The sequence below is a fragment of the Macaca mulatta genome, chromosome 11 (assembly GCF_049350105.2).
Source record: "Macaca mulatta isolate MMU2019108-1 chromosome 11, T2T-MMU8v2.0, whole genome shotgun sequence".
NCBI classification, from domain to species: Eukaryota; Metazoa; Chordata; class Mammalia; order Primates; family Cercopithecidae; genus Macaca; species Macaca mulatta.
Window position 1 is genome coordinate 116,571,639 of NC_133416.1, and position 19,015 is coordinate 116,590,653.

Consider the following 19,015-nt stretch of genomic DNA (forward strand, 5'->3'; position numbering starts at 1 on the left):
TCAAGCCATCTTCCCACTGCTGCCTTCCAAAGTGCTCGGATTGCAGGCATGAACCACCGCAAATCTTCACATTTCAACAGCAATATATTCACCTGACATTTAAAAATTTCAACAGAAGCGTATTTTAACATATTTGAGAAAAAATATAGCTCTTCAAACTCACACTTCAGTCACATTTCCTTTTCAAGTGGAATTAAATATAAAAGGGATTTAATCCACGCTAAAAATTAAGGAAATGATAAATGGATGGGGAGGGGATATGTGGATGTGACAAAATTCATGGAGGTAGGACACAAAAGATGATTTTGGAAGAAGCGACTTAGGGCATTCATACAGAGTATTTAATTGTGTCCCTTTAAAACTAAATACAGACATTATCTTTTTTTTTTTTTTTTTTTTTTTTTTGAGACAGAGTCCCACTTCGTCGTCCAGGCCGGAGTGCAGTGGCACAATCTTGGCTCACTGCAACCTCCACATCTGGGGTGCAAGTGATTCTTGTGCCTCAACCTCCTGAGTAGCTGGGATTACAGGTGCACACCACCATGCCCGGCTAATTTTTGTAATTTTTTAGTAGAGATGGAATTTCACCATGTTGGCCAGACTGGTCTCAAACTCCTGGCCACAAGTGATCCCCCTGCCTCAGCCTCCCAAAGTGCTGGGATTGCAGGCGTGAGCCACCACACCCAGCCTGAAATAAATACATTATCTTTGAATATTCACCGTGGCCTGAGGGTACTTACTCCTCTTACTTGGATAGGCATCTTCTTATCTATCTAGGTCCTTTTCTCTATTTTTCTTCATCGTTGTTGTCGTCGTCGTCGTCTTCTTCTTTTTTTTTTTTTTTTTTGGATTGTACATGGGCTTGGGAGGCTGAGGAGAGCTGAAGCAAAGAAGTGAATCAGAAGGGGAAGGTCTCACTCCACAGGTGATGGCTATGGAAGCCGCAGTGGGATCTGAGCAGGCAGGAGCAGCAGGCTAGGGAAATTACTTCCACCCAAAGGTTCTGTATTGTTGGAGAAAGAGGAGACATGAGCTTTAGCGCCAAGCCCCAGTTTGGGGGAGCAGCAACAGAGTTTTGAGTAGCACAAAGGAAAAGACTTAAGTATGAATGGAGTGTATTATTTTGACCAGGATTTCACCAGGAAAACTGTAATTGGATTACTGGACATCTACGGGTTTGAAGTCTTTGACAAGAATGGGTACGTTTTGTCATTACCTCCCTACCTGTCTTTTGCCCTTTTTTAAGGTTTCAGTCGAGATTTAAATCATTCGCTAATGTTACTAGATTGATTTTCCTGTCCCCAGAAAATCTCTAGATTTACATAGTTTCTAATTTACAGACCATCCTAGATGTCAACTAACCATAAAAATGCAAATATATTCTCACTTGACTCTTCTGATTTATTTAGTAAATTATTTTATTAATAAGGACTTTGTTTTTTCTTTATTAAAAAGCATCCCTAAAAAGAATATAATTTTTAAAAAATTGTTCTCTTTATGTAACTTTAGTTATTTAAATCTTTTGTATCTTTAGTTTTGAACAGTTCTGTATAAATTACTGCAATGAGAAACTCCAGCAACTGTTAATTGAGAGGACTCTAAAAGCAGAACAGGCAGAATATGAAATGGAAGGCATAGAGGTAAACATTTTGATGTTTTCTCCTCATCTGGTTTCTTAATCTAGCTAAAGATTTTTTAAATTATTATTATTATTATTTTTAAGACAAGGTCTTACTCTGTCACCCAGGCTGGAGTACAGTGGCACAATCATGGCTTGTTGCAACCTCCACCTCCTGGGCTCAAGTGATCCTCCTGCCTCAGCCTTCTAAGTAGCTGGGACCACAGGCACATGCCACCATGCCTGGCTAATTATTTTATTTTTTGTAGAGACAGGGTCTCTCTATGTTGCCCAGGCTGGTCTCGAACTCCTGGACTCAAGTGATCTTCCTGCCTCGACCTCCCAAAGTACTGGGATTACAGGTGTGAGCCACTGTGCCCAACCACTGAAGACATTTAATTGAAATATTATTTCATTGGAGATTTTCCTAATTAGTACTGAGGATTAATTTTTAGCCCTTCTCTGCTTATTTCCTGAGAAATTATTTTGATATTCAGAAAATATAATTTGTTTAAGGTTGAATATAAAAATTAGATTTTGAAAAAAGATGTCTTAGAAAACCAATTTAAAACCAACTTTTACGTTCATCTAAATATTTCTTGAAGAATTAATTTCTCTTTGTCATTTTAGTGGGAGCCAATTAAATATTTCAACAACAAGATCATCTGTGATTTGGTAGAAGAGAGACATAAAGGAATCATATCCATTCTGGTGAGAAAAATTAATGTTGCATTAGAGCCTATTCACCCGGCATTTACAACTCTTGGAAGAACTTTTTCCCAGGCTTAAAAAGGGTTGAGCCAGGCCGGGTGCGGTGGCTCACGCCTGTAATCGCAACACTTTGGGAGGCCGAGGCAGGTGGATCACCTGAGGTTAGGAGTTAGAGAGCAGCCTGACTAATATGGTGAAACCGTCTCTACTAAAAATACAAAAATTAGTCGGGCATGGTGGCGTACACCTGTAGTCCCAGCTACTTGGGAGGCTGAAACAGGAGAATTGCTTGAACCCGGGAAGCAGAGGTTGCAGTGAGCCGAGATCACACCACTGTACTCCAGCCTGGGCGACAGAGCGAGACTCCATCTCAGAAAAAAAGGTTGAGCCAGGGTGGTCTCTAACTCCTGGGCTCAAGCAATCCTCCCACATCAGCCTCCTGAGTAGCTGGAACTGCAGAGGTATACCACCACACCTGGCTAAATTTTAAATTTTTTGTAGAGAAAGGGTTTCACCATGCGGCCTAGGCTGGTCTCAAACTCCTGGGCTCAAGTCAGCCTCCCACCTTGGCCTGTCAAAATGCCGGGATTATAGATGTGAACCGCTTCACTCAACCACACCTGTAATTTTTAAGATGCCAACTAAATGGTATCATTCTTGAGGATGAAAAATAGGAAATAGAAAGATGAACTGAAGAAATATGAAAGCTTCGACTCAACTGGTTTTATACTTTCTTTCCATGAGGGCTTTTCTTCTACAACAAGAGTCTGTACACATGGTAATCGTGGTCAGCGATGACTGGTTTAGAGAAGATGAGGTTGGCACTAAGCTGGTCGTAGTAGCTGTGGAGTATCTTTGGGAAGACTTTGAGTCAGATGGTGGGAGAGTTGCCTTTTCATGGGATATTCAGGCCCTCTGGTTCCATGGTCCCCTTCTCAAATCTTAGAAGCCAAACACGTGGATAAGCCCCTTTCTTCCCCCAGAATGTTCACCTGCACTTATATGAAATGACAGTCTTTTAGTCCAGTACTTTCTGCTCCAGCTGGTGAAAGCACTTAAACTTGGCATTGATGGAGTGTGGTGCTGTGGATTGAGGCTTCTCTTTTTCTTTTGAAGGATGAAGAATGCATTCGGCCTGGTCCTGCTACAGACTTGAGTTTCCTGGAGAAATTGGAAGAGAAAGTGGGCAAACATGCACACTTCGAAACGTACATACTCTATTTGACCAGATTTTGCATGGGGGAAGATCATTGTATCTCCATTTTTTTTTAGTATTTGGATAATGTTCTTCAAGAGAACAACTACTTCATACATAAAAATATCTTTATGATATACCACTCATAGATGTGCCAGCCCTTTGTTAGTAGAAATTAAGTGAATTACAAGTTTTTGTTTGTTTGTTTGTTTTGTTTTGTTTTGTTTTGTTTTGAGACATGGTCTTAGTCTGTCACCTAGGCTGGAGTGCAGTGGCATGATCACGACTCACTGCAGCCTCAGCCTCCCAGGCTCAAGTGATCCTCCAACCTCAGCCTCCCAAGAAGCCGGGACGACAAACATACACCTCCATGCCTGGCTAATTTTTATATTTTTTGTAGAGACAGGGTTTTTTATTGTTGTTATTATTATTGTCATTATTATTATTAGAGACAGAGTCTTGCTCTGTTGCCCAGACTGAGTGTAGTAGGGCGATCTTGGCTCACTGCAACCTTCACCTCCCAGGTTCACGCGATTCTTCTGCCTCAGCCTTGCAAGTAGCTAGGACTACAGACGTGTGCTAGTAGAGATGAGGTTTCACCATGTTAGCCAGGCTGGTCTCGAACTCCTGACCTCAAGTGACCTGCCCACTTCAGTCTCCCAAAGTGCTGGGATTACAGAAGTGAGCTACCGTACCTGGCCCCAAGACCAGATGAATGCTCCTGCGTTTGTGTTTCCCCTGCTACAAGATGGGGTTATTAATATACCTACCATCCAGTTTTGTAAATGATGCCATAAATTGCCTGGGTGCAATTTCTGGCCATGGTAAAGACTTAGTAAATGGTGATGGCTTTCTCAGACCTGTTGTAGAATACTGGAAGGGTAAGTAAATGAAATTGCAAAGGATAAGCACATGAAATTGTATAGTGAATCAAGAATGGAAAAATAAATTGGGGTACATTCACAAATGGAATAGTGTATCACTGTGCAATGAATAATCTGTAACTGCATGCAATGATGTAAGTTACACAAATGTGATAGAAGTCAGACACAAAAGAGTACATACTATGGCCGGGCGCTCTGGTTCATGCCTAAAATCCTAGTACTTTGGGAGGCTGAGGCAGGCAGATCACCTGAGGTCAAGAGTTCAAGACCAGCCTGACCAACATGGTGAAACCCCGTCTCTACTAAAAATACAAAACTTAGTTGGGCATAGTGGCATGCACCTGTAGTTCCAGCTACTTGGGAGGCTGAGGCAGGAGAATCGCTTGAATCTGGGAAGCGGAGGTTGCAGTGAGCCGAGATTACGCCATTGCATTCCAGCCTGGGCAACAGAGCAAGACTCCGTCTCAAAGGAAAAAAAAAGACTACATACTATATAATTCCAATGCAATGCAACGCATACAACTGGGTAAAAATTCACTTATGCTGTTACATGTCTGGTTGCAACTGGAAAGGGCTCAATGTGGGGGTTCTCAAGGACTGGTAATGAATACTCTTCTTCTTAATCTGGGTGCTGGTTATACAGGCATATTGTTTTCAAAAATTCATTGAGCTGTACACTTAGAATGTATGTGTGCTGTCAATATATGTGACAATTTCAAATAAAAGTCATTTTAAAAAAATCAAGAATCTGGCCAGGCACGGTGGCTCATGCCTGTAATCCCAGCACTTTGGGAGGCTGAGGCGGGTGGATCATCTGAGGTCAGGAGTTCAAGACCAGCCTGCCCAATATGGTGAAAAACCATCTCCACTAAAAATCCAAAAAATTAGCCAGGAATGGTGGCTCACACCTGTAATCCCAGCTACTCGGGAGGCAGAGGCAGGAGAATCGTTTGAACTCAGGAGGCAGAGGTTGCAGTGAGCCAAGATCACACCACTGCACTCCCGCCTGGGAGACAGAGCGAGACTCCATCTCCAAAAAAAAAAAAAATCAAGAATCTGTAGAAACTGAAAACTGATGCTTTATGAGCATTTTAGTCTTTCAACATCATAAAAATGTAAGATATAAAATTGTTCATAGTTACATCACCTAGAAAAACAGAAGTGAATTCATTATACAAATACATGTGTTTCTGTGGCTCAGTTCTATACTTTTATTTCTCAGCATTTATGGGAAGAAAGGATCTAATTTTGTTTTTTAATTTTTTGAGATAAGGTCTCACTCTGTTGCACAGGCTGGTGTCTAGTGGTGTAAGTATAGCTCACTGCAGCCTCAAATTCCTGGGCTCAAGCAATCCTCCCACCTCAGCCTCCCGAGTAGCTGGGACTACAAGGCACATGCTACCACTCCCAGCCAATTTTTTGTATTTTTTTTTAAGATAGGGTCTTGCTGTATTGCCCCAGACTAATCTCAAACTCCTGCCCTTAAACGATCCTCCTGCCTCAGCCTCCCAAAGTGCTAGGATTATAGGTGTGAGCTACCACGCGTGGCCAAAGGATCTAATTTTAAAGAAATCTTGGTCTATAGCCAGAAAATAAGTAACAAGACTTCCTGTGAGCCTCCCTGTGTGGTGGCTTTCAATGTGGACCTAACTGGTTGAAGGCATCTCTCTCTTACTCTTTGCTTCAGATATTGGTGCCATTTTGTGTCAGTGAAGTAGAAAGTTCAACTCATAGGCCAGGTGTGATGGCTCACGCCTGTAATCCCAGCACTTTGGGAAGCTGAGGCAGGCGGATCACGAGGTCAGGAGTTCGAGACCAGCCTGACCAACATGGTGAAACCCCATCTCTACTAAAAATACAAAAGTTAGCCGAGTGTGGTGGCGCATGCCTGTAATCCCAGCTTCTCCAGAGGCTGAGGCAGGAGAATCACTTAAACCCAGGGGGGTGGAGGTTGCAGTGAGCCAAGATCGTGCCACTGCACTCCAGCTTGGGCAACAGAGCAAGACTCCATCTCAAAAAAAAAAAAAAAGAAAGTTCAACTCATGTCTGTTTCTGTCTCGTAGCCGTAAGCTGGCTGGTCCAAAGGGCCGAAAGAGGATTGGCTGGATGGAGTTCCGCCTCCTCCACTATGCAGGAGAGGTCACATACTGCACTAAGGGTAAGTGGTTGTGGGGTACAGGTGACAGCCATGTGTGTGCCCAGCCTGGTGTCTTACAATAAACTCCGAGTCCACAGAGGAAATGGTGCACGGTCATCCCAAACATTCCCTAACCTTGCATTCAAGCCACTCGAAAAAGTCTTTCTAATTGTATTTATTATTTTTGTAAATAACCACTTTATTGAGATGCGATTCACATATCATCCATTTACCCCATTTTAAAATGTACAATTCAGTAGATTTTAGTATTAATATATTCAGAGTTGTGAAAACATTACCACCATTCATTTTGTTTTATTTTATTTTTATTTTTATTTTGAGAGAGAGTCTTGCTCTGTTGCCCAGGCTAGAGTGCAGTGGCGCAGTCTCGGCCCACTGCAACCTGTGCCTCCCAGGTTCAAGCCATTCTCCTGCCTCAGCCTCCCAAGTAACTGGGGTTACAGGCGCCCACCACCACGCCCAGCTAATTTTTTTGTTTGTTTGTTTTTGCCATGTTGGCCAGCCTGGTCTGGAACTCCTGACCTCAGGTGATCTACCCACCTTAGCCTCCCAAAGTGCTGGGATTACAGGTATGAACCACCATGCCTGGCCACCACCATTCATTTTAGAACACTGTATCACTCTCAAAAGAAATCCTGTAGCCATTAGCAGGCACTCTCTGTTTCCCTCTAGCCCCACCCCTACAGCTCAAGGCAACCAGCTGATCCACCTTCCCTCTCTATAGATTTGGGGCGCTCTGGTTCATGCCTATAATCCCAGGTTATAGATTTGACTTTTTTTTTTTTTTACTTTTTTTTATAACTGGAATCATGCAACGTGTGGCCTTTCGTGTCTGGTTTCTTTCACTTAACATAATTTTTTCAGGGTTCATCCATGCTTTCATTCCTTTTATTGTCAAATAATATCCCATGATGTGGATATGCCACATTTTGTTCATGCATTCATCAATGACTCATGGTAGGCACTTGGGTTGTTTATACCTTCTAACTATTATAAATAAGGCTACCATGAATATGCTGGTATGAGTTTTAGTATGGGCATAAGTTTTCATTTTTCTTACGTATATACCTAGGAATGGAATTATTAGATTAGATATGGTAACTTAGCCGGGTGCAGTGGCTCATGCCTGTAATCCCAGCACTTTGGGAGGCCAAGTGGGGGGCGAATCACCTGAGGTCAGGAGTTTGAGACCAGCCTGGTGAAGCCCCGTCTCTACTGAAAATACAAAAATTAGCCGGGCGTGGTGGTGGACACCTGTAGTCCCAGCTACTTGGGAGGCTGAGGCAGGAGAATGGCTTGAACCTGGGAGGCAGAGGTTGCAGTGAGCCGAGATCGTGCCTCTGTATTCCAGCCTGGGTGACAGAGCAAGACTTCGTCTCAAAATAAAAAATATATATGTTAACTGTATGCTTAACCTTTTGAGGAACTGCCAGGTCATTTTCTGAAGTAGTTGCGCCATTTTACATTTCCACCAGCAGCATATGAGGGCTTCCAATGTCTCCACAGCCTCACCCATGCTTGTGTTATATCATTCTATATATCTGTTATGTTCCATGTGTGATGTTCTGCTCTGTTGCCCGAGCTGGAGTGCAGTGGCGCCATCTCTGCTCACTGCAAGCTCCGCCTCCTGGGTTCATGCCATTCTCCTGCCTCAGCCTCCCAAGTAGCTGGGACTACAGGCACCCACCACCACGCCCGGCTAATTTTTTGTATTTTTAGTAGAGACGGGGCTTCACCATGTTAGCCAGGATGGTCTCCATCTCCTGACCTCATGATCCACCCGCCTTGGCCTCCCAAAGTGCTAGGATTACAGGCGTGAGCCACCATGCCCGGCCTATAATGTGATGTTCTTCTAACCATATTAGTGGGTGTGAAGTGGTATTTCATTGTGCTTTTGATTTGCATTTCTCTAATGACCTATGATATTAAACATCTTTTCACATGCTCATTGGCTGTTTATCTTCCTTGGAGAAATGTCTACGCAGATCTTTTGCCCATGTTTGACATTAGGTTGTTTTACATTGATATATAAAAGAATTTTTTTATATATCCTAGATTCTAGATCCTGATCAGATATACAATTTGCAAATATTTTCTCCAATTCTATGAGTTGTCTTTTCATTTTTGTGATGGTGTCCTTTGAAACATAGAAGTTTTTAGTTTTGATGAAGTCTAACTCTTCTTCATTTTCTTTTGTCACTTTTACTTTTGGTTTGAAATTAGTTTTGCTTTTTTTTTTTTTCTTTTTTTTTGAGATAAGGTCTTGCTCTGTTACCCAGGCTAAAGTGCAGTGGCGTGATCTTGGCTCACTGCAACCTCTGCCTCCCGGGGTTCAAGCCATTCTTCTGCCTCAGCCTCCCGAGTAACTGGGATTATAGATGTCTGCCACCACGCCCAACTAATTTTTGTATTTTTAGTAGAGACAGTGTTTTGCCATGTTGGCCAGACTGGTCTCAAACTCCTGACCTCAGGTGATCTACCTGCCTCGGCCTCCCGAAGTGCTGGGATTACAGGCATGAGCCACCACACCCAACATTATTTTTACTTTTAAATAAGAGTATATTTCTAAGAATCTTTTAAAAAGTAATAACATGTACAGGTATTAGGGTTTTTTCTTTGAATGCAAAGTGACAAAAAGAAAACATTTTTAAATAGGATGAGTCTCTTTGTGCAGATAATCCCTTGATTTTTGTTTAAAGAATAAAGATAATACACATATAGAGCTGTAAACTGCTGACAGCACAGAAGAGAACAAAAGGAAAACTCAAATGCCTTTTACTCTCAGTCTCTCCTTCAGGGGGAACCACAAGAATAAACAGTTTCTTGTAACTACTTCCAGGAAAACAGAAACGTTTTCTGCATATACCTATGAATGTGAGGCTACACACACACACATTCACTCACTCTCCCTTGATCTCACGTTTTTCCATGTAGAAACTGTGTGGTGGTGGGGAGTTTTCCATGTGGTTGGTGCCAGGCAGATGGGGGGCATCATGGATATGGAAATCTGATTCTCTTACCATCTGCTCTCAGATTGTCTACTTCTTTGTAGCACCAGGAATTATGTCATCCTCATAGTTGAGTTCTGGGATATTTCTGGTGATAATCTCATGCTATATTATTTCATTTTGGTTTTCTGTCGGGGGAGTGAAGCCAGCTTGCTTCTATGCCACCATTTTTTTTCTTAAACACTTTTGATGCATGCCTTTTTAAAATTTTTATTTAATCATTTTTCTGGAAACAGGGTTTCACTCTGTTGCCTAGACTGGAGTACAGTGCGCAATCATGGCTTACTGCAGTCTTGACTTCCTGGGCTCAGGCGATCCTCCTACCTCAGCTCCCCAAGTAGCTGGGACTACAGGCATGCACCACCACATGCAGCTAAGTTTTTTAAAAAATTGGTGTAGAGACAGGCTAGTCTCAAACTCACTATGTTGCCCAGGCTAGTCTCAAACTCCTAGGCTCAAGCGATCCTCCCACCTCAGCTTTCCAAAGTGCTGGGATTACAAGCACGAGACACGATGCTTGGCTACTCCCCCAACTTCAAAAAAATAAATAAATAAATAAATCTGGTTTTGCCTTTATAATGCCATTGGCTTTCTGATGTAATTATTAACTGATTAAGTTTTAGGTCGACAGATAAGCCAAGTTTTAAACCTGGAAATGACATGTCTGTCTTTGCCTGAAGATGCTCTTGGATACCACCAGCCATGGTGCTTGAGTTTGTTTTTTCTCAGTCATGGGGAATTTTCTCATCTATTTACAGAGTCCCAGTTGGCTGTCCTTGAGGTTCAGTGTCCCCTCTGTTTCTGTATATTCAGTGTACGTGTGTTTCTTTGCTATTGGACTAGGGCAAGTGTGCAATACTTAGTGTAAAGACTGTGCATATTTATATGACAGCACACAGGGTTGAGTATAGCATTTGTGCCATGAGTTCAGTTCTGAGGACCTGGTTCTCAATGAGGGACATGTTATCCGCCCACCCACGCCCTCGCAGGGATATGTGGCAATGTCTAGCATATTAGTACATTCTCACATTGCTATAAAGAACTACCTGAGACTGGGTAATTCATAAAGAAAAGAGGTTTAATTGACTCAAAGTTCTTCAGGCTGTGCAGGAAGCATGGCTGGGGAGGCCTCAGGAAACTTACAATCCTGGTGGAAGGCGAAGGGGAAGCAAGCATGTCTAACATGCCTGGAGAAGGAGGATCAGAGTGAAGGGGAAGGTGCTACACACTTTTAAACGACCAGATCTCCTGAAAACTATCATGAGAACAGCGAGGGGGACATCTGCCCCCACGATCCAATCACCCCCAACCAGGCCGCTCTTCCAACATTGGGGATTGCAATTTGACTTGAGATTTGAGCGAGGGCACAGACCCAAACCATATAATCTAGAAATATATTTGGTTGTCACAACTGGGGAGAGTGTTACTGGGATCTAGTGTGAATAGAGGCCAGGGATGCTCCTCAACACCCCACAATATATGGGACAGCCCCCATCACAAAGAACGACCCAGCCCCAAATATCCATAGAGCTAATGTTGAGAAATTATGAGCTAATCCTAAGAAATTATTTTTCAGAATTTCCCTTTGCAATGAGTTGGGATGGAATTGTATTTTTAGGCAGAGTCATTGATTCAAAAAATTTTTATTCAATGCTTTACAGGATTCTTGGAAAAAAACAATGATCTTCTTTACAGACATCTGAAAGAAGTAAGTCTGACACTTAACTGTATGTGTTTCTGATGATTTTGAAATATTACCCACGATAGTGATTTTGGTAGAATTTGCCTTCTGGATTTTTCTTTTCCATGCATGGTGTTAGAACTCTGGCATGTCATGGCCAGAACAGATATTTAAGATAATCTGTGTGGACACTTCTGTCAACAAGCCATTCAAATGTGTATGGTGCCCCGCTGGGTACCAGCTCTGGAGGCCATTAGTGAACAAGATGGAGTTCTTGTTCCCATGGGGCTTACAGTCAGGAGTTGGGGAATCGATAATAAATATATACACAAATAAGTTATCCATCAGTAAGAAGTGCTACAAAGAGAATACAGAAGGAACTGTGATTGAAGGGAACATTTTTAATTTAGGTGATTAGAGAAAACACCCCTCGGAGGTCACTTTGAGCTAAAACCTGAATGCGAATGATTTTGGCCATAGAAGGTTCAGAAGGTGTTCCAGGTAGAGGGCCCAGCGTGTGCAAAGGTCCTATGGTCTGGACGAGGGGAAATGTTAGGACAGGGGGCTGAGAGCTTGGCAGGGGCAGGTCCACAGCGAAGTAGAGATTTCATTCTGGTGTCATGAGAATATACTGGGGTGACATGATCTGAGGACGAGGAAGCTGAGACCCAGACAGGTCACAACTTGCACAAGGTCACATCATGAGGTGGGGGCTGGGGATGGTATTAACCCCCAGGGCTGCCGATGGAATTCCCAATCTCTTTGCCTTTCCATGTATCTCATCAATCTAAGAAGTGTTGCTGCTGCTGCTGCTGCTGCTGCTGCTGCTGCTGCTGCTGCTGTTGTTTTTGAGACAGTCTCGCTCTGTCACCCAGGCTGGAGTGCAGTGGCGCCATCATAGCCTACTGCAGCCTCAACCTCTGGGGCTCGAGTGATCCTCCTGCCTCAGTCTGGGTAGCTGGGACTTCAGACACACACCACCACACCCAACTGATTTTTTTGTTTGTAGAGACAGGATCTTGCTGTTGCCTAGGCTGGTCTCGAACTCCTGGCCTCAAGTGATCCTCCCACCTCACTCCCAAAGTGCTGGGATTGCAGGCTTGAGCCACCATGCCATGCCTAAAACCTTGAGTTTTTAAGGGCCTTATTTTGTATTAAAATAGTTAACTGTTTTGTACAACATTAGCTTTTATTAGCTTGGTTTATAAAAAAGCTTAACCCTAAAGGTAACATTTTCGGAGTGAGCAAGTGAATAGTCACCGCAGGAGTGTTTTTTCTGCCTTCCTGAACTTTCTCTACCACTTGTGGGACTGCTTATCTCAACCTTTTAGGACTCAGGATAGACGAGCAACTCCTAACTTTGGATTCACCAGACAGTCGCTCTCTGGGTCTGAGTCCCAGCCCAGCCCCTTCCCTGCTGGGGACCACGTGGCAGGTTTCCCCATCGGCGAAGTGGGTCTGCTACTCTCTGCCTCATGCAGAGGAGAACACGGGAGTGGAAGTGTCTGGTTGACAAATGAGAGACAGCGTTCTTCTAATGGCTTCCCCTCTGGGGTCATGGCCGTTAGCTTCACAAACCAATCCACAGAGAGGGCATCACACAGGAAAAAATTCTCTGAATCTCTCTCTTCACCCACCAGGGCTGAAGCTCCCTGAACTTTTTGACTTCAGGAGGGAACACTTCTAATTTGTTTCTGTACTATTTGCAGGTTTCTGTTCCATATCACCATAGGTTTAGAACTGCAATGGGTTAAACAACAACAAAAAATTCAATTAAAAAAACCGGGGGGCCAGGATGTGTGTACGTGTATCTCCTTTTATCTTTTTCTTTCTCTTTGCACAATAATAGCACACTGTGTAGTTCTGCATCTTGCTTTTTTCACTTAACATCATTATCTTGGAGGTCATTTTTTTCTTTTCTTTTTTTTTTTTTTTGAGACGGAGTCTTGTTCTGTCGCCCAGGCTGGAGTACAGTGGCGCCATCTCAGCTCACTGAAAACTCCGCCTCCCGGGTTCACGCCATTCTCCTGCCTCAGCCTCCCGAGTAGCTGGGACTACAGGTGCCCGCTGCCACGCCCGGCTAATTTTTTTGTATTTTTAGTAGAGACGGGGTTTCACTGTGTTAGCCAGGATGGTCTCGATCTCCTGACCTCATGATCCGCCCGCCTCAGCCTCCCAAAGTGCTGGGATTACAGGCTTGAGCCACCGCGCCTGGCCCATTTTTTTCTTTTTGAGACAGGTTCTCAGTCTGTCAGTCAGGCTGGAGTGCAGTGGCATGATCACAGTTCACTGTAACCTCGACTTTTTGGGCTCAAGTGATCCTCCCACCTCAGCCTCCTGAGTAACTAGGACCATAGGCGTGCACCATTACGCCTAGCTAACTGTTTTTTGTGTTTTTTTTTGGTAGAGATGAGGTTTTGTCATGTTGCCCAGGCTGGTCTCAAACTCCTGGGTTTAAGCCATCTTCCTGTCTCGGCCTTCCCAAGTACTGGGATTATAAGCCTGAGTCCCATCATTCCTGGCCTGGGATCTTTTTTTTTTCTGAGATGGAGTTTTGCTAACTCTTGTTGCCCAGGCTGGAGTGCAGTGGCACAATCTCAGCTCACTGCAATCTCCACTTCCTGGATTCAAGTGATTCTCCCGCCTCAGCCTCCCGAGTAGCTGGGATTACAAGCACGTGCCACCACACCTGGCTAATTTTGTATTTTTAGTAGAGATGGGGTTTCTCCATGTTGGTCAGGCTGGTATCGAACGCCTCATTCTTAAAGGGCCAGTTTATTCTGAAACAGCTGCACGGAACCAAGGACAATGTCTGAGAAAAAACAGCCTCAGTAAGTAGGCAAAGCAGTGGATGTAGAATGTGAACAAGGATTTCCATATTTGACTGTGTTGTTCCCCTTTCTTTACATTAGGAACCTCTGAAAGCATTCAACAAGCAGATGGCTCTGTTGCTTTGTGCACACTTCTATCAGCCGTCCTGACGGCCCTGTAGCGATTTCTGAAACAGCGAACGTGGTGCTCATTTCTCATCACTTACAGGTGCTGTGCAAGTCCAAGAATGTTATCCTGAGGGAATGCTTCCTGCGGGCTGAGTTAGAAAACCGGAGGAGGCCCCCAACAGTGAGTGGGATAAATGTCCATGCAAAATTGGAAAGGGAACAAAAATTCCTCAGAGGGTGAGATGACCAACAGCTACCTATGCTTTTTAGCCACCTTCCCCTTTTCTGGAAGTATATTACTCTCTAACAGATTCTACTAAATATATGCACCTGTAATCCCAGCACTTTGGGAGGCCGAGGTGGGAGGATCGCTTGAGGCCAGGAGTTCAAGATCAGACTGGGCAACATAATGAGACCCTGTCTCTACAAAAAAATCAAGATAAAAATCAGTGAGACAAAACTTGGGTGCATTAAAAACATAAAAGAAAGAAAGAAAAAATCAATTAGCCAGGTGCAGTGGTGTGCATCTATAGTCCCAGCTACTTTGGGAGGCTGAGGCAGGAGGATCGCTTGAACCCAGGAGTCCGAAGTTACAATAAGCCATGATTATGCACTCCAGATTAGGTGACAGAGCAAGACCCTGTCTCTTAAAAAATCACTTGGAACGTGGCTTATATACATTAGCTTGGAACATGATATTCATGTTCCAAGTTTAGTCCCAGTTTGTTCGTTTGCAGACATTCACTGAGCAGCACCTACTACGTATATGTGGCAGGCACTGTGCCAGGCACAGGGGTTTAGCAATAACAAGCCAGATGAGGTCCCTGCCCTCAATGGGCTTACAATCTAGTGGGAGAGGGTATAGGAAAATACCATCAAATAAAGAAGTTATAATAATGCCAGCATCATGAAGGACACATGTCAACAAAGAAACACAAAGGAAGGTGGCAGAGGGTGGCAGAGAATGACAGGCCTGGGGCAGCACTGGTTTCTGCTGGGCACTCACCACGTCTTTGCTGAGCAAGTGAGGCATCCTAGACAGATGCTTGTCCAGCTTTCACATGACCAGACCAAGCTTGGGCTTCTCAGGTGAGGACATCCAAAATTTTTTGAGCCCACCTCTTAATGGGCCAAATGGCCACTAGGAAGACAATCTGTCAATAGTTCAGCTCTATAGGGTTGACACCTTGAGCCCTGGCCAGTCTTCTCTGTATTCATTGGAAGCAGCAGTATCTCCCTGGCTCATTCTCTCTCTCTCTCTCTCTGCAGGTTGGGACTCAGTTTAAAAACAGTCTGAGCAGCCTTCTAGAAATCCTCATCTCTAAGGAGCCCTCCTACATCCGTTGCATCAAGCCCAATGACAGGAAAGAACCCAGTGAGTTGTGAATCATTATGAACTGGGCTCAGGAAAGGAGTCCGTAAGGCAAAGCGAGGTGGCAGTGGGTTGAGATCCTAAACACCACCACAGGCTCACCCGATGTCCTCTGGATGTGAATAATTTTCCTTTCTAAATAATAGAAGATGGCCAGGTGTTACATGCTTATGCCTGTAATCCCAACACTTTGGGAGGTTGAGGCAGGCAGATTACTTGAGCCCAGGAATTGGAGACCAGCTTGGGCAACATGGCAAAACCCCGTCTCTACAAAAAATGCAAAAATTAGCCAGGCATGGTGGCATGTCTCTACTAAAAATACAAAAACTAGCTGGGTGTAGTGGCACGTGCCTGTAGTCCCATCTCCTCGGGAGGCTGAGGTGGGAGGATCAATTAAGCCCAGGAGTTCAAGGCTGCAGTGAGCCATGATTGTGCCACTGCACTCCAGTATGGGTGACAGAGTGAGACCCCATCTCAAAAAATAATAATAGAAGGTAAATGAATTCCTTTGGTGGTTCAGAGTGAGCGTTGCTCAGAGCTTGGTCATTTTCAGGAGCAACAAAGCTGAGTCAGGCAGGTGTCAGAGGTGAGGGGAGTCAACGTTGGTCTTTTCCAGTCAGGGAACAGTCTTCCAAAATGATCCATGACTCAGGTAGTTTCTAAGCTCTTGCCATGGTCTATAATGTAGTCGTTAGGAACCATTATAATGAACGATAATGAATCATCAGAGGCTCACAGAGGCCAGGCAGGAAAAGCAAATGAGTGAAGCAGACAGGTTGTAAGGCAATAGGGAGTAGAGGGGACTGTGGCAAACTGGAGAAGGCACATTCTGTCTAAAGGGGCAGCAGCGCTACTCCTCTCCTGCCAGCTATTGCCATGTGGAACTCTGGGCCCAGGATAGCCAGATCTCAGGACTTTTCAAAGGAACCAGAAATTTAATTTTTTCCTGTAAAATTCCCCCATTTAAAAAAACACAATTGGGCTGGGCACAGTGGCTCATGCTTGTAATCCCAGCATTTTGGGAGGCTGAGGCAGGTGGATCACCTAAGGTCAAAAGTTTGAGACCAACCTGGACAACATGGTGAAACCCCATCTCTACTAAAACTACAAAAATTAGCCAGGCATGGTTGGCGGGCACCTGAAATCCCTACAACTTGGGAGGCTGAGGCAGAAGAATTACTTAAACCCAGGAGGCAGAGGTTGCAGTAAGCTGAGATTGTGCCACTGCACTCCAGCCTGGGCAACAAGAGTGAAACCCTGTCTCAAAAATAAATAAATAAATAAATATAATTGATTAATTAATTAATTAAGGCCTCACAAAACAAGTCTGGGGCCAGACCCAGCCCACTGAACTTCAGCTTTCAGACTGTGATCTGTCTTGGTTGAAATGAAGCCATGGAGTCCTTTCCTGTCATTCTCTCTTCTATTTCTCCAAAGGCAAATTTGATGACTTCCTCATAAGGCATCAGATCAAATACCTGGGGCTGATGGAGCACCTGCGGGTGAGACGGGCTGGTTTTGCATACCGGAGGAAATACGAGCATTTCTTGCAAAGGTAAAATGTGCTTCATTGATCTGAAGCTAATAGTCATGTGCCTACTACGTGAGAATCTCTGGGGTTTAATGATAAAGAAAATGGCATCCCTTAGGAAGGCTCAGTTTGGTTCTTAACTGCTGTAGTTATGACAGCTAAAAACACTAACATTTGGGAGAATATAAAAACCCAACTCTGGGCCAGGCACGGTTGCTCACACTTTTATTTCCAGCACTTTGGGAGGCGGAGGCGGGCAGATCACGAGGTCAGGAGATCAAGACCATCTGGCTAACACGGTGAAACCCCATCTCTACTAAAAATACCAAAAAAAAAAAAAAAAATTAGCTGGGCATGGTGGTGGGCACCTGTAGTCCCAGCTACTCGGGAGGCTGAGGCAAGAGAATGGCGTGAACCCAGGAGGCAGAGCTTGCAGTGAGCCGAGATGGTGCCACTGCACTCCAGCCTGGGCGGCAGAGTGAGACTCTGTCTCAAAACAAAACAAAACAAAACAAAAAGATAAAAACCAACTCTGGCTGGGTGCAGTGGCTCATGCCTGTAATCCCAGCATTTTGGGAGGCCGAGGTGGGAGGATTGCTTGAGGCCAGGAGTTCGAGACCAGCCTGGGCAACATGGCAAAACCCAATCTCTACCAAAAAAAGAAAAAAAAATTAGCTGGGTGTGGTGGTGCGCACCTGTAGTCCCAGCTACTTGGAAGGCTGAGGCGGGAGGATCACCTGAGCCTGGGAGGTTGAGGCTTCAGTGAACTTGAGATCACACCACTGCACTCCAGCCTGGGTGACAGAATGAGAACCCTGTCTCAAACAAAACAAAACAAAACAAAAAACAAACTCACAAAAACTCAGTTTAATGTCTTCTGTTCATTTCACTAATCCCTGTTTACCGTCAAGGGCAAGGCCAAGTGTGTAGACCTGCCACCAGGGGGCAGCCGTGGGCAGTGCCCCACAGGCCTCTGAATTAGCAGGGGAAGCTAAGTCCATTTGGGACCGTAGGGCCTAGTTTAGTGCCTTAGCCCAACAGGTTGTTGAGAGCAGCAGGTTAGCAGTGGGGACATGGGTTTTCAAACCACACAAACTTAGGTCCTAATCCTCATTCTCTTATAGCTGTGACCTGTCATTTCCCTGATCTGTAGGATTAAATTGTCTGGGCTCAGGGAATTTGTAAAGATTTAATGAAGTATTTCTACGCCTATTCTCACCATCCCCCAAATTGCTTATCCACCAACACTTCTTCAATGATGGGCTGTGTGTGAATTTATGCTACCAAAATAGCAACACACTCTCAAGCATAATAAATGGTCACTTTGGTGGGTCAGAATGGTTGAATATCAGCAATTTCATGTGGCTCAACCTAATATTTTGAGTATAGTCATTTGAGATTCTTTGCCTTTATTTTTCCTGGATGTACCTCCTTTGCCCACCATTTTGGCCCATCAGCTACTCATCATTCATTCATCCTCATCCCAAATTTGACTTCTGCGGCAGATGGCAGGGGCAACAGCCACCGCCCACCTCGCCCCCCAAACACATACGAACTTGATGTTCCCATCTACCTGTGTTTTTTTTGAACTTCATACATCGATTGTCTATTTTTGCTGCTGTCTGAGGCTCATTCATTCTTTTCATAAAAACTAGTGAGCAGGCCAGGCATGTTCGCTCACACCTGTAATCCCAGCACTTTGGGAGGCCAAGGTGGGCGGATCACTTGAGGTCAGGAGTTCAAGACCAGCCTGACCAACATGGTGAAATCCTGTGTCTGCTAAAAATACAAAAATTAGCCAGACATGGTGGTGCGTGCCTGTAATTCCAGCTACTCGGGAGGCTGAGGCATGAGAATCATTTGAACCCAGGAGGCAGAGGTTGCAGTGAGCTGCAATCATGCCACTGCACTCCGGCCT

General features: G+C 44.3%; 1 protein-coding gene across 6 annotated transcripts in view; it reads left to right on the forward strand.

Moving 5' to 3' along the window:
* The window catches only part of MYO1H (myosin IH), a 137,875-nt gene that overhangs the window by 100,932 nt on the left and 17,928 nt on the right, over positions 1-19,015 (forward strand). For all 6 annotated transcript variants that reach the window (XM_077954911.1, XM_077954909.1, XM_077954912.1 and 3 more), the window contains 9 exons: positions 1,132-1,199; positions 1,535-1,640; positions 2,249-2,329; positions 3,446-3,537; positions 6,472-6,566; positions 11,236-11,282; positions 14,295-14,375; positions 15,464-15,569; positions 17,004-17,121. In XM_077954911.1, coding sequence (XP_077811037.1) covers positions 1,132-1,199; positions 1,535-1,640; positions 2,249-2,329; positions 3,446-3,537; positions 6,472-6,566; positions 11,236-11,282; positions 14,295-14,375; positions 15,464-15,569; positions 17,004-17,121 — 794 coding nt within the window. The remainder of the gene's footprint in view (positions 1-1,131; positions 1,200-1,534; positions 1,641-2,248; positions 2,330-3,445; positions 3,538-6,471; positions 6,567-11,235; positions 11,283-14,294; positions 14,376-15,463; positions 15,570-17,003; positions 17,122-19,015) is intronic.